The sequence below is a fragment of the Lethenteron reissneri genome, chromosome 25 (genome assembly GCF_015708825.2).
Source record: "Lethenteron reissneri isolate LAM-NWPU_2019-01 chromosome 25, ASM1570882v1, whole genome shotgun sequence".
NCBI lineage: Eukaryota > Metazoa > Chordata > Hyperoartia > Petromyzontiformes > Petromyzontidae > Lethenteron > Lethenteron reissneri.
In genome coordinates, this window is record NC_083803.1 from 694,887 (window position 1) to 710,297 (window position 15,411).

Here is a 15,411-nt window from a genome sequence, read left to right on the forward strand (position 1 = left end):
CCGACGGGGCGGCGGAGAGGAACCACGAGGCGGAGGACGACTTCATCTTTCAACAGCGCCTTCCCACATTGTCAGCCTTCAAGGCGGAAGGCGGGGACTGGGGCCAATTTCAGCGCAGGTTTTTGGCGCATCAGGAGATGTCCGCCTGGTCCGACGCTACGGCGCTGCGGGCACTGCCTGCCATGCTGGACGACAACGCGCTCGCGGCCTTCACGTCCGCACGCAGGTCGGACCGCTCCACGCTCAAGGATGCGCTGGCTCTCATGGCCAAGGTCTACGGTCCTCCCTCGGCGTGTCGCCATCATTTTTATGCAAGGCGGAAGGCGGAAGGCGGACACGTAGACCGTGCTCGCCTATCGCACGGCGTTGCTGGCTCTCGCCGACGCCGCGTTCCCTCGTATGGACGAGGAGGGCCAAGATGCGATGGTTTTGGAGCAACTGCTCAAGTTGGCGCAGGACCTGGGGGTCCCCATTGTTGTATATGTTGGGTATGAAAATTTGTTATGTTGTATGCGTGCGTGGGTGAAATTATTATGTTGTATGTGTGGGTTATGAATATTCAGTGGAAATAATAATAATTAATGAAATTTGGCCAAATGTGTAATTATCCGGAAATATGTTAATTATGTAATTACGCACATTTTAATTATGCCAATTCGAGAGGTAATCGTATTAATTATGCGAGTGGGTGTAATTATGATAACGCAAGTCGTTATGATAACCAGACCCCGGTTCACCCCGTTATCGCTTTAACATTTACTGAGTATGTATTAGTGTGTTTATTAAGGTCACCAAGTTCAAATCTCAACGCAGAAGCAGATCTTATGCATAGATTTCAGGAAAGAATCACACAACCACTTCTGTATTGATCAATTTATTACTAATTCAACCTTAACTATGATATAGTATGCGAACTCTCAATCCCGGAACGTCAATACGGCATCAATACAGTATCATCAACGATTGTCTGATTTCACTTTGACAACTGCACATGGATCCCGCATAACGCGATGGTTGTTAGTGAGAGAGAGAGTCGTTAAAACATGCAAATACTATGCTAAGAAAACCTTAACGTTAATGAATGATTATACTCAATATTGTTCACGCAGTACCGCACTCCTTATTGATCATACGCAACCCTTATCACGTTGTTAACACCTTGGGTCACGGGACAGTTGAATATTCTGTAGAGGATGCGAGTACGTGCGGCGATTATGACTGAAGGATACTTGAAAGATTATACGGCGAAAAAAAAAAAACACAATCAAAACAGTTACTATTCTTAAAGGCACCAATCTCAACAGATACATCGGCAGGTTATCTGACAGCAGAACGGCTCGGAGTAAGGGCCTGCGACGGTGCTCCTTTTCCGAAGATCGTTATCTTATACCAAGTTTACTAATTGGGGACCAGATCACCTGATAAGGATCCGGTGGGCCACCACTCCCCACGTGAGCGTGGCTCGGCGGAAGGAGGTGCCAAGAATCAGTTCGTATTGATGGATCTGTTGGGAATTTATGCGATTAAGAGTACAGCCCACTAAATATTAAAGATAAAAATTAAGAATACTCTTATACGACGGATGGCCACCACTCGGTCTCGTTGTGATGCCTTCCCAGCCACGGATGACTTATGGGTTCGAGTGTTTGAGTGGTAAGAGTTGTCTTGAATAGTCAGTGTTCGGAGTCGATTCTTTATGTCAAGCAGACGCCTGGTGGTCGTGTGGTGAGGGGGCGGTGCGCGTCATACGTATCAGGCGCTCCCCTGTCACCGTGGTGAATTGCTCGGATGGCTGTTGATACGCTGTCGCAGTTCGGAACCCGGTCGGTAGGTGGCGCCCACAACTCGCTCGTAGCGTGCAGCGCTGGATCGTCGCCAAGTCGCGACGCTCACCACCGGCGGCAGCGGAGATCTCCGGCGGCAGCAGAGATTGACGAGCTGAAGATGAGTCGAGCCGACCCGCTGGTCGCAGCTCGCTCCTGAGTCGACCCTCCCGGTCGAGCTCGCTCCTGGGTCGACCCGCTGGTCGCCCTCGCTCCTGAGTCGACTCTCTGGTCGCACTCCTGAGTGGACCCGCTCTGGTCGCACTCGTTCCTGAGTCGACCCTCCCGGTCGAGCTTCTGAGTGGACCCTCCCGTCGCACTCCTGCTGAGTCGACCCTCCCGGTCGAGCTTCTGAGTGGACCCTCCCGTCGCACTGGTTTCCAATGTTCAGGATCCGTTCCTTTATGCTGAAAAATCCCCCTGGATCCCGCCCACAAGGCGGGGCTTCCGATTTTTGCTGTGTCAGGATCTGTCCGTAGGCAGGTGTGTCCATGTGTGTGTCCGTATGTCCTTGTGTGCATCACTGACGGTATATTCCGTTGTCAACTCCCTCCATAAAACCCACGAGCAAACAACCAGATGTTACAAATTGTCTCGAAGTCGTCTCTCTGTCTGGGTGCAATTTATCTCTTGTCTGGCCTTCTTCATGAACCCAAAACACAGACGTTACAAATCGTCTCATAGGCGTCTTTGTTCGTGTTGCACAACCTGGAGGGGGGGCAACACTCTCTCCGACCCGGCGCACAAAGAAATGGTTAAAAGTTTTAAGTTAACATTTGTCCCTTACTATTTCACAGTTATGATTCTGTATGTAACCTAAGGTCTGTCGTTTCCCATCGTGGTTCCCGACCCAAGTGTAGGTGTTTCCCCGAGCGTACACACACTCCTATCCCGCGCTGCGGGGATACAAAGACGGCCGGGATCTCCCTTTCTCTCCGACCCTGGGTTTAACATTGTTTTTTTTTTATTATGTATTTATATTCGACCTGGTGGTGATTCATCCCGTTATCCTGGCTTTTCCATAAGTTTTACTTTTGTCTTTCATGCATATACTTATTACTATTAATTTATTCCCGATATCTTAGGTTAAGGGGTAAGTTTCTTGATCCTAGGAATTCGTATTCCTTGGTGCCTGGATGGTTATATAAGCGGAATATAGTTTACGGTGAATAGCGTTAACATTGATGTTATGTGCGATATTATGTATTGTGATGTCTTTAACTTGTTTGTCAGGGCTTTACTGACACGAAGTTGCATTCCATAGCCCGCAGTCTTTGCCCCACCCTATCTCTGCTCGCCGTTGTTGTTGCCTGCCGTTAATTCAAGGCCTCATTAATTTCCGTCACCCCTGAGTAGGTGAGGGCGGTTGAACCTTGGAGTCAGTTCTGGTTTTTGTCTGCCTGCTTCTTCTTGTGTCCCCTGACCCCGGGAGTTATTATTCTACTTTATGGCCTGTCGAAGCCCCACTCGCTGTTGCTGGGCTGGTGTTGTTCCCGGCTTTTTGCTTACGTTTGCAGTTCGCCGTGCTCTTGATTTCCTTCCCTCTTCAACCTTATATTGACTATTCGCTCCTGTCTGGGTGCGATTCAATTTTGACTTAGGAAGGTTCTGATTGTCATATGCTTCGGGTCGAATTGTATAGAAAGTATTGAAGTATGGAAATAACATTTCATATTGACTTAATAATGGTGATGGTTCAGTAGGCGTAACTTGTGGCCTGGTTTAATTGGAGTGGGTGTGAATATCGATAACTTTAGCCTACCCTGTTGTTAAATTCCGACTTTAACGTTACTTTAATAGCAATACAGAATAATTGAGCTTTTTGTCTTAACTAGGCGAATGCGAACTTCTGGTGACCCCGCAGCCTTGTTGTTCAGCTGGGTCTGCCTCCTTGAGAGATATACACCACTCTTATTCTCGTCTCACTGTGGTCATCCAACCTTCTGCTCTGGGAGTGTTATTCTTACTTTCAGGTCAAAGGCCCCCTCACATCCAGACGCGCAGGGTTGTTTACATCAGCTCCCCCCCTGTGCACGTGTTCTAACTAGCTCGGAATTCCTGAACACACAATCAGTGATGATTCCTGGCTTTCTGTGGTTGTGATTTAGACAAAGGCGCCTCTGTTTCCTTCCATTGCCTTTGAGTCGACACTGCCCTATTATTTGCCCATGTGCTGAGGTCATAGAATTCGTTTTGACTTCGGTAATATTAACATTCAGTATTGGATTAGCAAATGGGCAATGGTTCATTGATGTAGCTCGCAGCCTGGTCTCCAGTTTGAGCGAGCGCGAGGATCGATAATTTAGCCTACTCTGTTGTTGAATTTCGAATTTTGACGTTACTTTAAAACCATGCAGGATGATTGGGCTTTTGCCTTAACTATGTCTGGCTGACACTCCCACTGTCTCTGCCGCCTGCACGGGTGACATGTGCCCGTTCATCAGGCCTTATCTTCCCTTGAAGCAACGTTGTAAATTCTGCCATCCTAGCCCTCCTCCGGTTCATTACTTAACAACACCTGGTGTTTTGCAGTTTGCTGCGCTTGGTGTGTTTCACTCATTAAAAAAACAAGTAAAAAGATAATATATAAAAATCATCAAATATTATTAATCTCAATTATGGAAGAAGGGTTAGTATACAACACCATCAACACGGCCGACGAGATCGATATTTCTTCCTTGCGGGTCGCTACAAGTATACAAGCGCACGAGGTCCTTCAACGTAAACAGGGGGTCGTCTGCAACGCTGCCGTGGCCTCAGCTCCGGGCCCGGTAGTCACCGAACCCCAAGTCGTCAGCCCACGAGAGGAGGCGTTCACCGCGGGACGACCGGGGGACTGGAGGTCGGGGGGTCGTTCGCCTCTGCGATCGGCCCGCAAGCTGGAGCAACCGAGATCTCCGACGACCCTCATCACGTGTTATAACTGCGGCCTCCGGGGCCACGTGGCGTCCGGTTGCCGCGCCCCACGTCAGCGCGCCATGGGACCTCGGCTGGACGACAAACAAGGCCCCAAGTCATCCCTACAAACCCCGGCAAGTCGCGGCACCTCACATGCTCGGCCCGCATACTCGACACGCATGGGCCGTCGCGTTGCGGCGGAGGAGAGCCAGTTAGGGTTCGGGGATTCGGTTCGGCGAGGGGGGTTCGGCCGGGACCGGGGAGACATTAAATGGTCGGAGTTGGGGCACAGAATAGTGGCTGCCTCAGCGGGTTCATCCGTCATTACGGGATCTATTGATGGGGTCGAGGTCAGGGTGTTAGTGGACACGGGGGCATCGGCGACTATTATATCGGACCTCATTTACAACATTCTCCCTGTACAATGTCGTCCGCTGCTTCCAGTGGATGTGCCATTTTACGCCGCTAATGGGGGATCGTTGGGCATTATCGGTCAGATTAGGGCGTCCATTTGCATTGGAGATATCAAATTGTCGGGACCCGTTTTCGTTTCATCCTCCCTGGCGGTTCCTTGTCTATTGGGTACTGATTTTTTGGCAAAAATGCCCATCAAAATTCTCATTGATCAGGGTTGCATTGAACTACCATCGGGTCGCCGTATTTCATTTTTGACGAACCCTACTGAAATTCGGACGGCGTGCGCTACGATACAAGCGTTAGCAACACAGACCGTGCACGTGCCCCCGGGTTCACAAATGTTAATTCCCCTCCGGTTGCGGAAACCATGGGTGAGGGAGACCTCGGATCAAGGCATGCTTTTGGGTCCTTCTAATAGGGCTGTTGGAGGTCTCGATTTGTCGGTGGCTCACACTTTGGTTGGGGCTGACAGGGATCCGTTTGTGATGGTTTTAAACGCTGGGTCGCGGCCGGCCGTCATTCAGCAGGGCACCATGCTAGCTCACGCGGCACGGGTCCCTGCGGAAGAGCGGCTGGTTGCGCAGGCTGATCCGAGTGGGTCGATTCGTTGTGCGCGGACTCTGACGATTTGTCAGCGGTACAGTTGGGTGCGCTGCGCGGGTTGCTGATAGAATTTTCGGATGTGTTCAGTAAACATAAGTATGACATTGGGTGCACGGATCTGTTACGCCACCACATTGAAACGGGCGATGCGGCACCGGTCAGGCTAAATCCCTTCCGACTGAGTCCTGCTGAGAAGGAACATGTTCAGTCGGCCATTAACGATATGCTAGAAGCCGACATTATTTCGCCTTCTTCCAGTCCTTGGGGAGCACCTATTGTGCTCGTTAAAAAGCAGGACGGGTCCTTGCGATTTTGCGTAGATTTCCGCCGCCTGAATAAGATCTCTGTGGCCGACGCGTATCCGCTCCCCAGGATGGACGAGTCCCTCGATGCATTGTCCGGTGCGTGATACTTTTCGACTCTTGATTTATTATCCGGATTCTGGCAGTTGCCACTCGACGAAGAGTCTAAACCTAAGACAGCATTTCGGACTCCAGGGGGCCTGTTTCAGTTTAACCGGTTACCCATGGGACTTCACTCCTCTCCTGCGACGTTTCAGCGCCTTATGGAGTTGGTTTTGTCGGGCTTGCAATGGGATACGTGCTTGATTTACCTTGACGATGTCATTGTTTTCAGTAAAACGTTTGAGGAACACCTCCAGCGATTGAGAGGGGTGTTCTTGCGAATGCGATCGGCTAAATTAAAGTTTAAACCGGCCAAATGCCACCTTCTTCGTAAATCCGTTAGATACTTGGGTCACATTGTCGACTCTTCGGGGATTTCTACCGATCCCGCGAAGACGGACTGTGTCAGTTCATGGCCGACGCCCACGTCAGTTTCGGACGTGTGCAGTTTCATCGGTTTTGCTTCTTATTATCGCCGATTCGTTGAGCACTTCGCCACCATTGCAAAACCCTTGCACGCTCTAACGGCGAAAGGAGTGAAGTTCCGATGATGACCGGAGGAGGAGGCTGCATTCTGCTCCCTCCGGGACGCCTTGGTGGGTGCCCCACCCTTGCGCTATCCTGACTTTGCGAGTCCCTTCTTGCTAGACACGGATGCTAGCAACACGGGCATTGGGGGGGTGCTGTCCCAAGTCGTTGGGGGGGTCGAACGGGTGGTCGCCTATGGTAGCAGGGTGTTGTCGCCGGCAGAGCAGCGCTACTGCGTCACCCGTCGCGAGCTGCTTGCCATTGTTTTTTTCGTACAACAATTCAGACCATATCTCTATGGTCGTCACTTTACGGTCCGGACGGACCACGCGGCGCTCCAGTATTCATTGCGGGTCGCCCAGCCCTCGGGCCAATTGTCACGGTGGTTGGAAGTCCTCCAGGACTATCAGTTCACGACTACATACCGTAAGGGGTTGCGACACACAAATGCCGATGCTCTGTTGCGATTGTTGCCTTGTCACAAATGTGCGTGCTTATCGGGATCGGCGCGCTGTAAACCGCCAGTCACGGAAGGTGTGGGGGCATTGGTTGCGACCGCGGGCACACCAATTGGGGATGTTCCCGCTACCCCAGGGGGTCAGGACTCGCTGCTCTCACTGTCGCTGATTGAGTGGGGCCGTCTCCAAATGGCGGACAGCTCCCTGCTAGCATTGCGCCGCAGGACGGGGGGTTCCGAAGGGGACCAGGAACGGACTGGCTCCTACGTACTTAAGCAAGGCCTGTTAATGAGATGGGACAGTTTGTCCCGGCGGCACGCGATTGTGGTGCCTTCTGCTGTGAGGGGGAAAGTTGTCTTGGCCGCACACGAACGCCTCTTGCATTTGGGAGTAAACAAAACGCTTGCCCTGCTTCAGCGTGACTATTATTGGCCGGGGATGGGGAGTGACGTGGCGAATATTCTGAAGGGATGTGTTGAGTGCGCCAGACGGAAACCACCGCCCGTGGCAGCTAATCCACCGCTGCAATCTATTCAGGTCTCGCGCACTAACGAGCTCGTTGCGCTCGATATTTTGGGGCCTTTTCCAGTCACGCCTAGGGGTAATAAGTACCTGTTGGTGGGGGTCGAATATTTTACCCGGTGGCCTATGGCGTGGCCACTCGCCAACCAGTCGGCGGCGGCTGTGACGGACGCCTTTGTCCAGGGCTACGTCCTGGACAAGGGGGCTCCCGAACGCTTGCTGACCGACCAAGGGAAACATTTTTCAAGTAAATTGCTGCAAGAGGTGTGCGACCTGTTGGGTACTAAGAAGGTGCGTACCTCCCCGTACCACCCGCAGACGGACGGGATGGTGGAGAGACTCCACAGGACATTGACTTCTATGCTGTGCCAGCAGGTGTGTGAGGCACATGTTGATTGGGACCTGCAGGTCCCTGGGGTCCTCGCCGCGTATAGAATGGCCCCCCATGCGGCTACGGGATTTTCCCCGTTCTATCTGATGTACGGTCGGGAAGCCGACCCGCCCATGGAAACGCAGCTGGGCCTGCCCGCACCACGAACTAATTCGAAATTGGCAGAGCATATTAAATTTAATATTCATAAGCTGACGGAGACAAGGGAGGCCGCACGGCTTAATTCGCGGGCTCGCCAAATTGCAAACGAGCGGTTGCGTGCACGGAAGGTGTCCGTGCACAACTGGGAACCAGGTGACAGGGCCTAGCTGCATTGCCCTCAGGCACCTTTGGCTACGTCGCCTAAATTGTTGAAGCCATGGCGGGGACCCGTGGAGGTCGTGCGGGTTGCACGCCCCCAGTGCGTTGAGATAAAATGGGGAAAGCGCCGTTGGTACGTCCACCCCTCCCGACTGAAACCGTTCTCGCCTCTATATGGCCTCCCCTTGTGTCGTGAGGGCCGAGCATGTGACGTGACCGACGACCCTAAGGGGGAAATGTCTTTGCCTGATCCTCACATGTCTCCGCCTGATCCGCTCCCAGGTGTCTCGGAACTGACAGCTGCCGACCACCGGCGGCCGGATCTGCGCTGCGGGGCCGGTCTTTCCAGGCCCGATCCGCACCGTCTAGAGCTGCCGGAGCCACCGGACGGTCGTCAGCGTCCAGTCCCATACGACGGACCGGCCAGACGGACTCGCGCTAGGTCGCGCTACTTTTTATGACCTACCACGTGAGGAGTCGAGGCAGCCGGAGCGCCTCGTCACTGCGTTTAGTCACAGGGACACTTGGCGCGTTCGTTTTCTGGAGTTCGCTTTTATTGTGTTGTTCGTCGGGCTGTACATTGCTTCTTTATTAAGTGTTGCTGTTGTGTTGTTGTTGTTGCGTTACGGGGCACACTGGGGGGTGGGGTTTTTTTTTATTGCGTTGACGTTGGGTTGTGTTGTTGGTTAGCAGCCGGGCCGGCTGCGAGCTATGTGGGAGGGGGTGATGTAGTGGTGATACGCGCTGGGGTAGGGATCGTGTGCCAGCGCGTAGTGATTGGCTGTGTATGTGGTGACGCGCGCTGACGGTGGAGGATCAGGGGTCAGCGCGGGGTCGTGGGTTACGTGGTGCTGATTGGCTGTGTGCCGGTGACGCGCTGAGAGGGAGTGATCGGGTGGCAGCGCGGTGTGATTGGTTGAGTAGTGTTAACACGCACTGGGGAAAACGGATTGTAAAGATAGCGCGTCGTCATTGGTTAACTAAGGAGCGATGCTCACGTCGACGTCCGCATCAGCTCCGTCTCCCGTGAGCAGGGGCTATAAAAGGGGATGCACACAGGCGTAAAGGCAGTATGTAACCAGCGAAGAATGAAGACGGGGATGAAGAGATAGGGCCCTGCGGTACCTAGTCCCGCTGTCCTAACGGGACCGGAACTCTGTGTAACCCAGAGGCGAATGCATTGTGTGTAGCCATAGGCATAGGGTCTACACGAGTCGAATGCATGGTGTGTAGCCATAGGCATAGGGTCTACACGAGTCGAATGCATGGTGTGTAGCCATAGGCATAGGGTCTACACAAGTCGAATGCATGGTGTGTATCCATAGGCATAGGGTCTACACGAGTCGAATGCATGGTGTGTAGCCAGAGGCATAGGGTCTACACGAGTCAAGTGCATTGTGTGTAGCCAGGGGCATAGAGTCTACACGAGTTAAGTGGAGTATATAGTCAGAAGAATAGAGACCACACGTTGTATTGTGACACGTCAAGATTTAATAAAAGTGTGTTACCCGTCAAGAAGTTCCTGCCGTCATTTCCAATACTTCACATGTATCACATGCCCACGTGCATCACATGCCCACGTGCGCCACATGCCCACGTGTGTGGGTGGTGAGGGGTCCATTATCGCACAAGGTACAACAATGTACATGAACCCGAGGCAGAAAAACTATAAAGACCAAATGGACACTAAATTTTGATCATCAGTGGGAATACCATTTGCCGAAATTGAGAAAGTCCGCGCAAGCACATTCTGAGATAAACACATACACAGGCTTATGTTGGATGTTGCTGATGGTCATTTTATCACCAATCCATGTCATGTTTAGTCGAGACGTTGTTTCATTGAATCAGAATATTTATTCAGAATGGAAGAATCCAATGAGCTATAAAGCTCTTATTCACAGATGTCCAGTAGGTGCGGGTCAAAAAGTTACAACAACAAAAATACAAAAACATGATAGGAGTGCAAAGTATAGGAAAGCTAAACAAGTCACTTAAATAAAAATATATGAAGTATAAAAGTACAAATTGCACCTGTGAGCATCTCCGCCATGTTTCTAAAGAAAAATGTCTAATGGTCTTTCTTTGGTGCCATTGCAGGGATACGGCAGGCCAGGAGAGGTACCAGACAATCACCAAACAGTATTACCGCAGGGCACAGGTAAAATGACTCTGTTACTGTGCATCTTTAACAAGTGAAAGCCTATTGAATTAATTTCTTCAATGTGGGTGAACTCACAATTTTGTATTGATCAGGGGATGGGGAACGGAACGTTTAATGGAGTAAAATGAACAATGCAGATCAATTGAAATTCATTAAACAGGCTGTGTAATGGAATGAAGAAAAACATTGAACAGAACATTTTTGAATGGAATGTTACAACTTCTTGGTTCTTTCGGTAAAGTCACGTAGAAGGAAAGTAATAAAATAATAAAAATAGAACATAATAAAATTATTCTCACAACGCAAGCAGCCGTCCTCAGGTAAAAACCAGGTCTGACACACACACCTGGTTATTCACCTGAGGACGGCTACTTGCGTTGTGGCTGAAACGTCGTGAGAATAATTTTATTATGTTTTATTTTTATTATTTTATTACTTCCCTTCTACGTGACTTTACCGAAAGAACCAAGAAGATGAATCCCTGCAGTCACGAAAGCTTTAAATCGGAATGTTACAAATTTCAATAATTAATTTGTTAAAATGTGGTTTTGTTCTGAAAATGTTTTTAAGTTAAAGGTTATGCATATCCCAGTGTTTTCTTTTTTAAATACACACACATATATAGCTCTTGAGGTGCAGGAACTATTTTTACAGAAGACAATCAGCATGGCTTAATTAAACGTGAGGAGCCATTGGTGCTGCTTTGCAACATGGCGTGCTCGGGAAGGAGTGGATTTGTTTTTCGTCCAGAACTATTACAGACAGATTTGTGGCAGCGAGTTAAAGACGGTTTAATGTTCCCTGTGGCTTCTGGGTGGTGGCCATCTTTGTTCAACTTGCTCAATTTCCCATCCACGCAGTTCCACGATTTCAGTCTTACTTTTTGGATGCTTTAAAGATGTTTTTAGTGAATGGATGCACACACGCGCTTGGTATGACGGGCGTGTGCACACAGAGCGGTGATATATGTATGTTTGTATATGTTTTTACTTCCCTCGCACCTCCGATTAGTGCGGTTGGCTACGTACGGTGCGAAACAAGTTCAACATACGCACATGTGTGTTACATGCTGTCATTTGAATTTGATGCCATTGTGACAAGTGTGTTGTTTCCCCCAGGGCATCTTCTTGGTGTATGACATCACGAGCGAGCGTTCCTTCCAGCATATCTCAAAGTGGGCTGGCGATGTGGATGAGGTGTGGACCTGCACCGATTGTATTTAAATAGTTTAACTCAAGGACCAATTACGGTGTGCAACATACCTCAACATCGTATCTAATTGCTAAGTTTGGCTGTGAGAATTGTTCCTTGGCTTACTGGTGAGCGAGCTGAAACATTAATAAATTGTAGCATGAAAACGCGTTGTAGACCACGTGATAATTTACTTTCTTTGGCTATTGTCGGTTGTTGGAGGGCTACACGACAGTTGATTAAATAATGACATGACCAAACTTAAAAGTCGTTCATGAATGACATTGAAAGAGCAATGGAACATCAATTGAAAATGTACTCTAGAAAGACATTTGGAGTCCAGTTATATATCGGTCCGCCAACCACTCGTGTATCAAGGTAATGTACTGGGTCTAGTTCGCTTCATGTGAAGACAACATCGGGCCCCTGGCATCGCGGGACCGGAGGGTGGCAGAGTCCCCCCTTCTGAAGGCTGCTCCCCCCTCTCAATTCGTACAGCAGAGTGAAAATGTTGTAATTGCTCACACGCACACAGACTGATCTGCTGCGGTATCCTTGTTAATTTGCAAGCTTGATTTCATCACACATTGTCTGCACACGTTGAAAGGGGCAGCACAAAATGTAAAAACAAACCTCGATTGTGCCGTGCCCTCCCTTCCCCCCGCCCATTGAGTGTTTGTGTGGCCCCCTGTTTATACAATGTCACATGCCTACTGTTTGGGATTCTGAATAATTTAATTGATTGTAGGCGAATTCAATTTGCCAATGTACTCAGCAACATCTGTTTTGTTATTTTCTGCCTCCCTGTAGTCACCTATGGGCTTGGTCCAGTCAATTTTAGGTTGGTGCAGCGATGTTTCAAATGTTTATAATAATGATGATACAGGTGCTGGAGAAAAATGTATATGATTGCACAAATCACGGCGTACCATTTCTAACACACACATGGTCCAACACGACTGCGTATTTGTTTAGATGTATCTCCTTCTTTTCTCTCTTCTCTTATATATAAATGTCATTTTTGTCTGTCTGTCTGTGTTCACGTGCTTGCGAGGGATTTGGCTCTCAAATGGTGGGGTATACGTAAAAATATTTGCCAAGTACCACGCCGTAAGCCCCGCGGTTGGCAAGCGCTATTCTTTTTTCACGTCCGTCACCTTTAAATAAGTTTAAATAGCGTTTTTGGGCGATTTTTCTTTATTAATAAATTTCGTTTTCGAGTTATTTATTTATTTCAGTTCGCCGCTTCTGCAGTGACAACGCAACAGGCTTGCACTTGCGCACAATGCCCACTAGGTTAGCCCCGAGCAATCCACACACGCCATCGCTGGAGGTGTGTGTGGTTCTTTATTCGCCTGCACACTCCACAAGGTAAGTCGCACACATTAGTATTATACGTATTTATAAAATTACACTTTTAACTGCTGACAGGGGTTGCCCCTAGCAACGCACACACGATCGGCACACATTTTCATTCGCGATAGAAATGCACCAAATACACACACAACGCTGAGGTTAATTCCTCACAGTGATATGTCCTCCCCCCCACCTACATGCGTGCAGTTACTACCATAAAGTCCCTATATGTATATGTTATAGCGCTTTCACAGTATTATTCATGGGGGGGAGGGGGGGTCTCGGCACAGCCCCCAGCACCTCGGCCGGCTGGGCAATCTAGGTGAGTACGCAGGCTCTGCACGGGACTAGGCCTCACCATGGCAATGTTAGTTACTATTTTATTGCTTCTTTCGCTAATAACTCACGTGCATAGTTTACTATTATGAAACATTTAGGCTACCTAATATTATATGTTTGTGTGTAGACAACTTTTTTTTTCTACAATTGCTAAATCTTTCATTTTTCAAATGCTATTAAGATTCACAACACGCTGAGGTTACTTCCTCACAGCGTTATGTCCTTTGCCCCAACCCACCCAGATGTCTGTGTAAGTCGATGTGTGTATCTGTGTTTTTCGCCTGGGCAACACTGGGTACTTACCGCTAGTAATTAATAAAGTCAGAGGAGGTTAAGTACTAGAATAGTGGAATAAACATCAGGAATTTATAAACAAACAAGTCCTGCTCATAAAAAAATATTTATAACCGAAACTTCCAGCTCAATTCACAGCAGCTTCGGTAAAATTAGTAGCGGTGACTTGGGATTCAGAACATATTAATTCGATACTGATAAATCACTCCAGCCAAAGTGTCATTGACGTACAATAAATGTATAATAATTTAGTTGTAATAAGCTGTAGTTCATTCATATTTAAAATCTTTCATTTAATTTTAAAATAATATTGCACCCATATTGCATCTGGAAAATAATGCTTGGGATGATGGTGCAAGAAACGGGAATGTTTGCAGATAACATATGACTACTTGAAGCTCAATTCTATGATTATACACGTTCTCAATACCGAGTTATCCCATTATTTGGTTCCCATTAACCAAAATTGTTACACATTCCAGATAGTCATGTCCAGTGCACTAATAAGTGAAGCTACATAATAAAGTGTCTCCAAGCCCAACGAGCATCGAGCAGTGCTCAACTGTGGTGGGAATTCCATGTTTTTTTATGGCAGAGGCCAGTTTGGTCCATTGGAAACCTGCTGTTGCCAGCTTGCTAAGTAATCGTTTTTGTATCAATTCCAGGGGGGTGGCAGTAGATTGGGCTAACCTCGACTGAGATGTGATGTCATTACCCGTGGTGGCGTAAATCCCCAGAAAAACAAACATGCTTAGTGCCAAGTTTTTACGGTGGTATCAGATTCGTAAAAAAAGAAAGTGAAATATCAGCTCAAATTCACATCCTCATAAAAAAGAACGTCATTCTAATAACACTCATAACATCTTAATGGCAATTAATCTATTACATACATGATTTCATACTGTATTTAAGCCACGGAGTTTATCGAGCATAAAATATTTGTAGTCATGTGACGCACCCAAAAATAATCTTCTTAGAGGTCCGCGCTTGACTGGCACCACCGCTGCTCTGTGACCTTCGAACGCGAGTCAAGTGCTCAGCTACAGCGCCACCCGGCTGGGCTGTGGCAAAGTGTGATTGTGTGTTGTTGTTTTCAGCTCGTGTGACGTACGCTACGTTCAGGTTGCTGCTGCTGTTGTTGTTGTGATTTGTTTGAATGTTTGCGTACGGTGGTGGTCATTGTGCAGATGGCACCAGAAGGGGTGGAGCGAGTCCTCATTGGCAACAAAGTGGACAGCGAGGAGCTGAGGCAAGTCGGAGTAGAGCAAGGCAAGAAGGTGACCCATACACCCGGTGGACCCGCCCAGTCCGCGTCTTCATCATGTCTTACTGCATGACGGTCGCCTTTTCGACCCATTCTCTATGGCCCTTGCTTCATTTTAATAAAATTCAAGCTTTGTAAATAGGGCCCTACATTAATAGTACCTAAAATTATATGTATTTTTCTGGTATACATACATTTTATGGGTCTCAAGGAGAGGGGGGATTACCTACCTGTGGTGAAAATCCCACGTTGCAAATGTGGGCGGCAGTGTCTCCACAGAACCACGACTGTCGACCTGACTTGCACAAAGTCACGTGCGTTTTATAGATCCTGAAATTATAAGGGGATAAATTGACCTCTAACTGGGAATTGGATTCGCAAGATTCCGATCAAGTGCGGGGCAGCCTTGCAACATTACCAATTTCAAGAAGTGCTGTTTATGTGCAATATGACCAGCTG

The 15,411-nt window shown here is 48.6% G+C and overlaps 1 protein-coding gene across 1 annotated transcript in view; it reads left to right on the forward strand.

The window, feature by feature from the left end:
* RAB15 (RAB15, member RAS oncogene family) overlaps positions 1 to 15,411 on the forward strand; it is an 84,594-nt gene that overhangs the window by 58,572 nt on the left and 10,611 nt on the right. Inside the window, exons 3-5 of the mRNA XM_061558810.1 lie at positions 10,445 to 10,505; positions 11,627 to 11,704; positions 14,876 to 14,965. Coding sequence (XP_061414794.1) covers positions 10,445 to 10,505; positions 11,627 to 11,704; positions 14,876 to 14,965 — 229 coding nt within the window. The remainder of the gene's footprint in view (positions 1 to 10,444; positions 10,506 to 11,626; positions 11,705 to 14,875; positions 14,966 to 15,411) is intronic.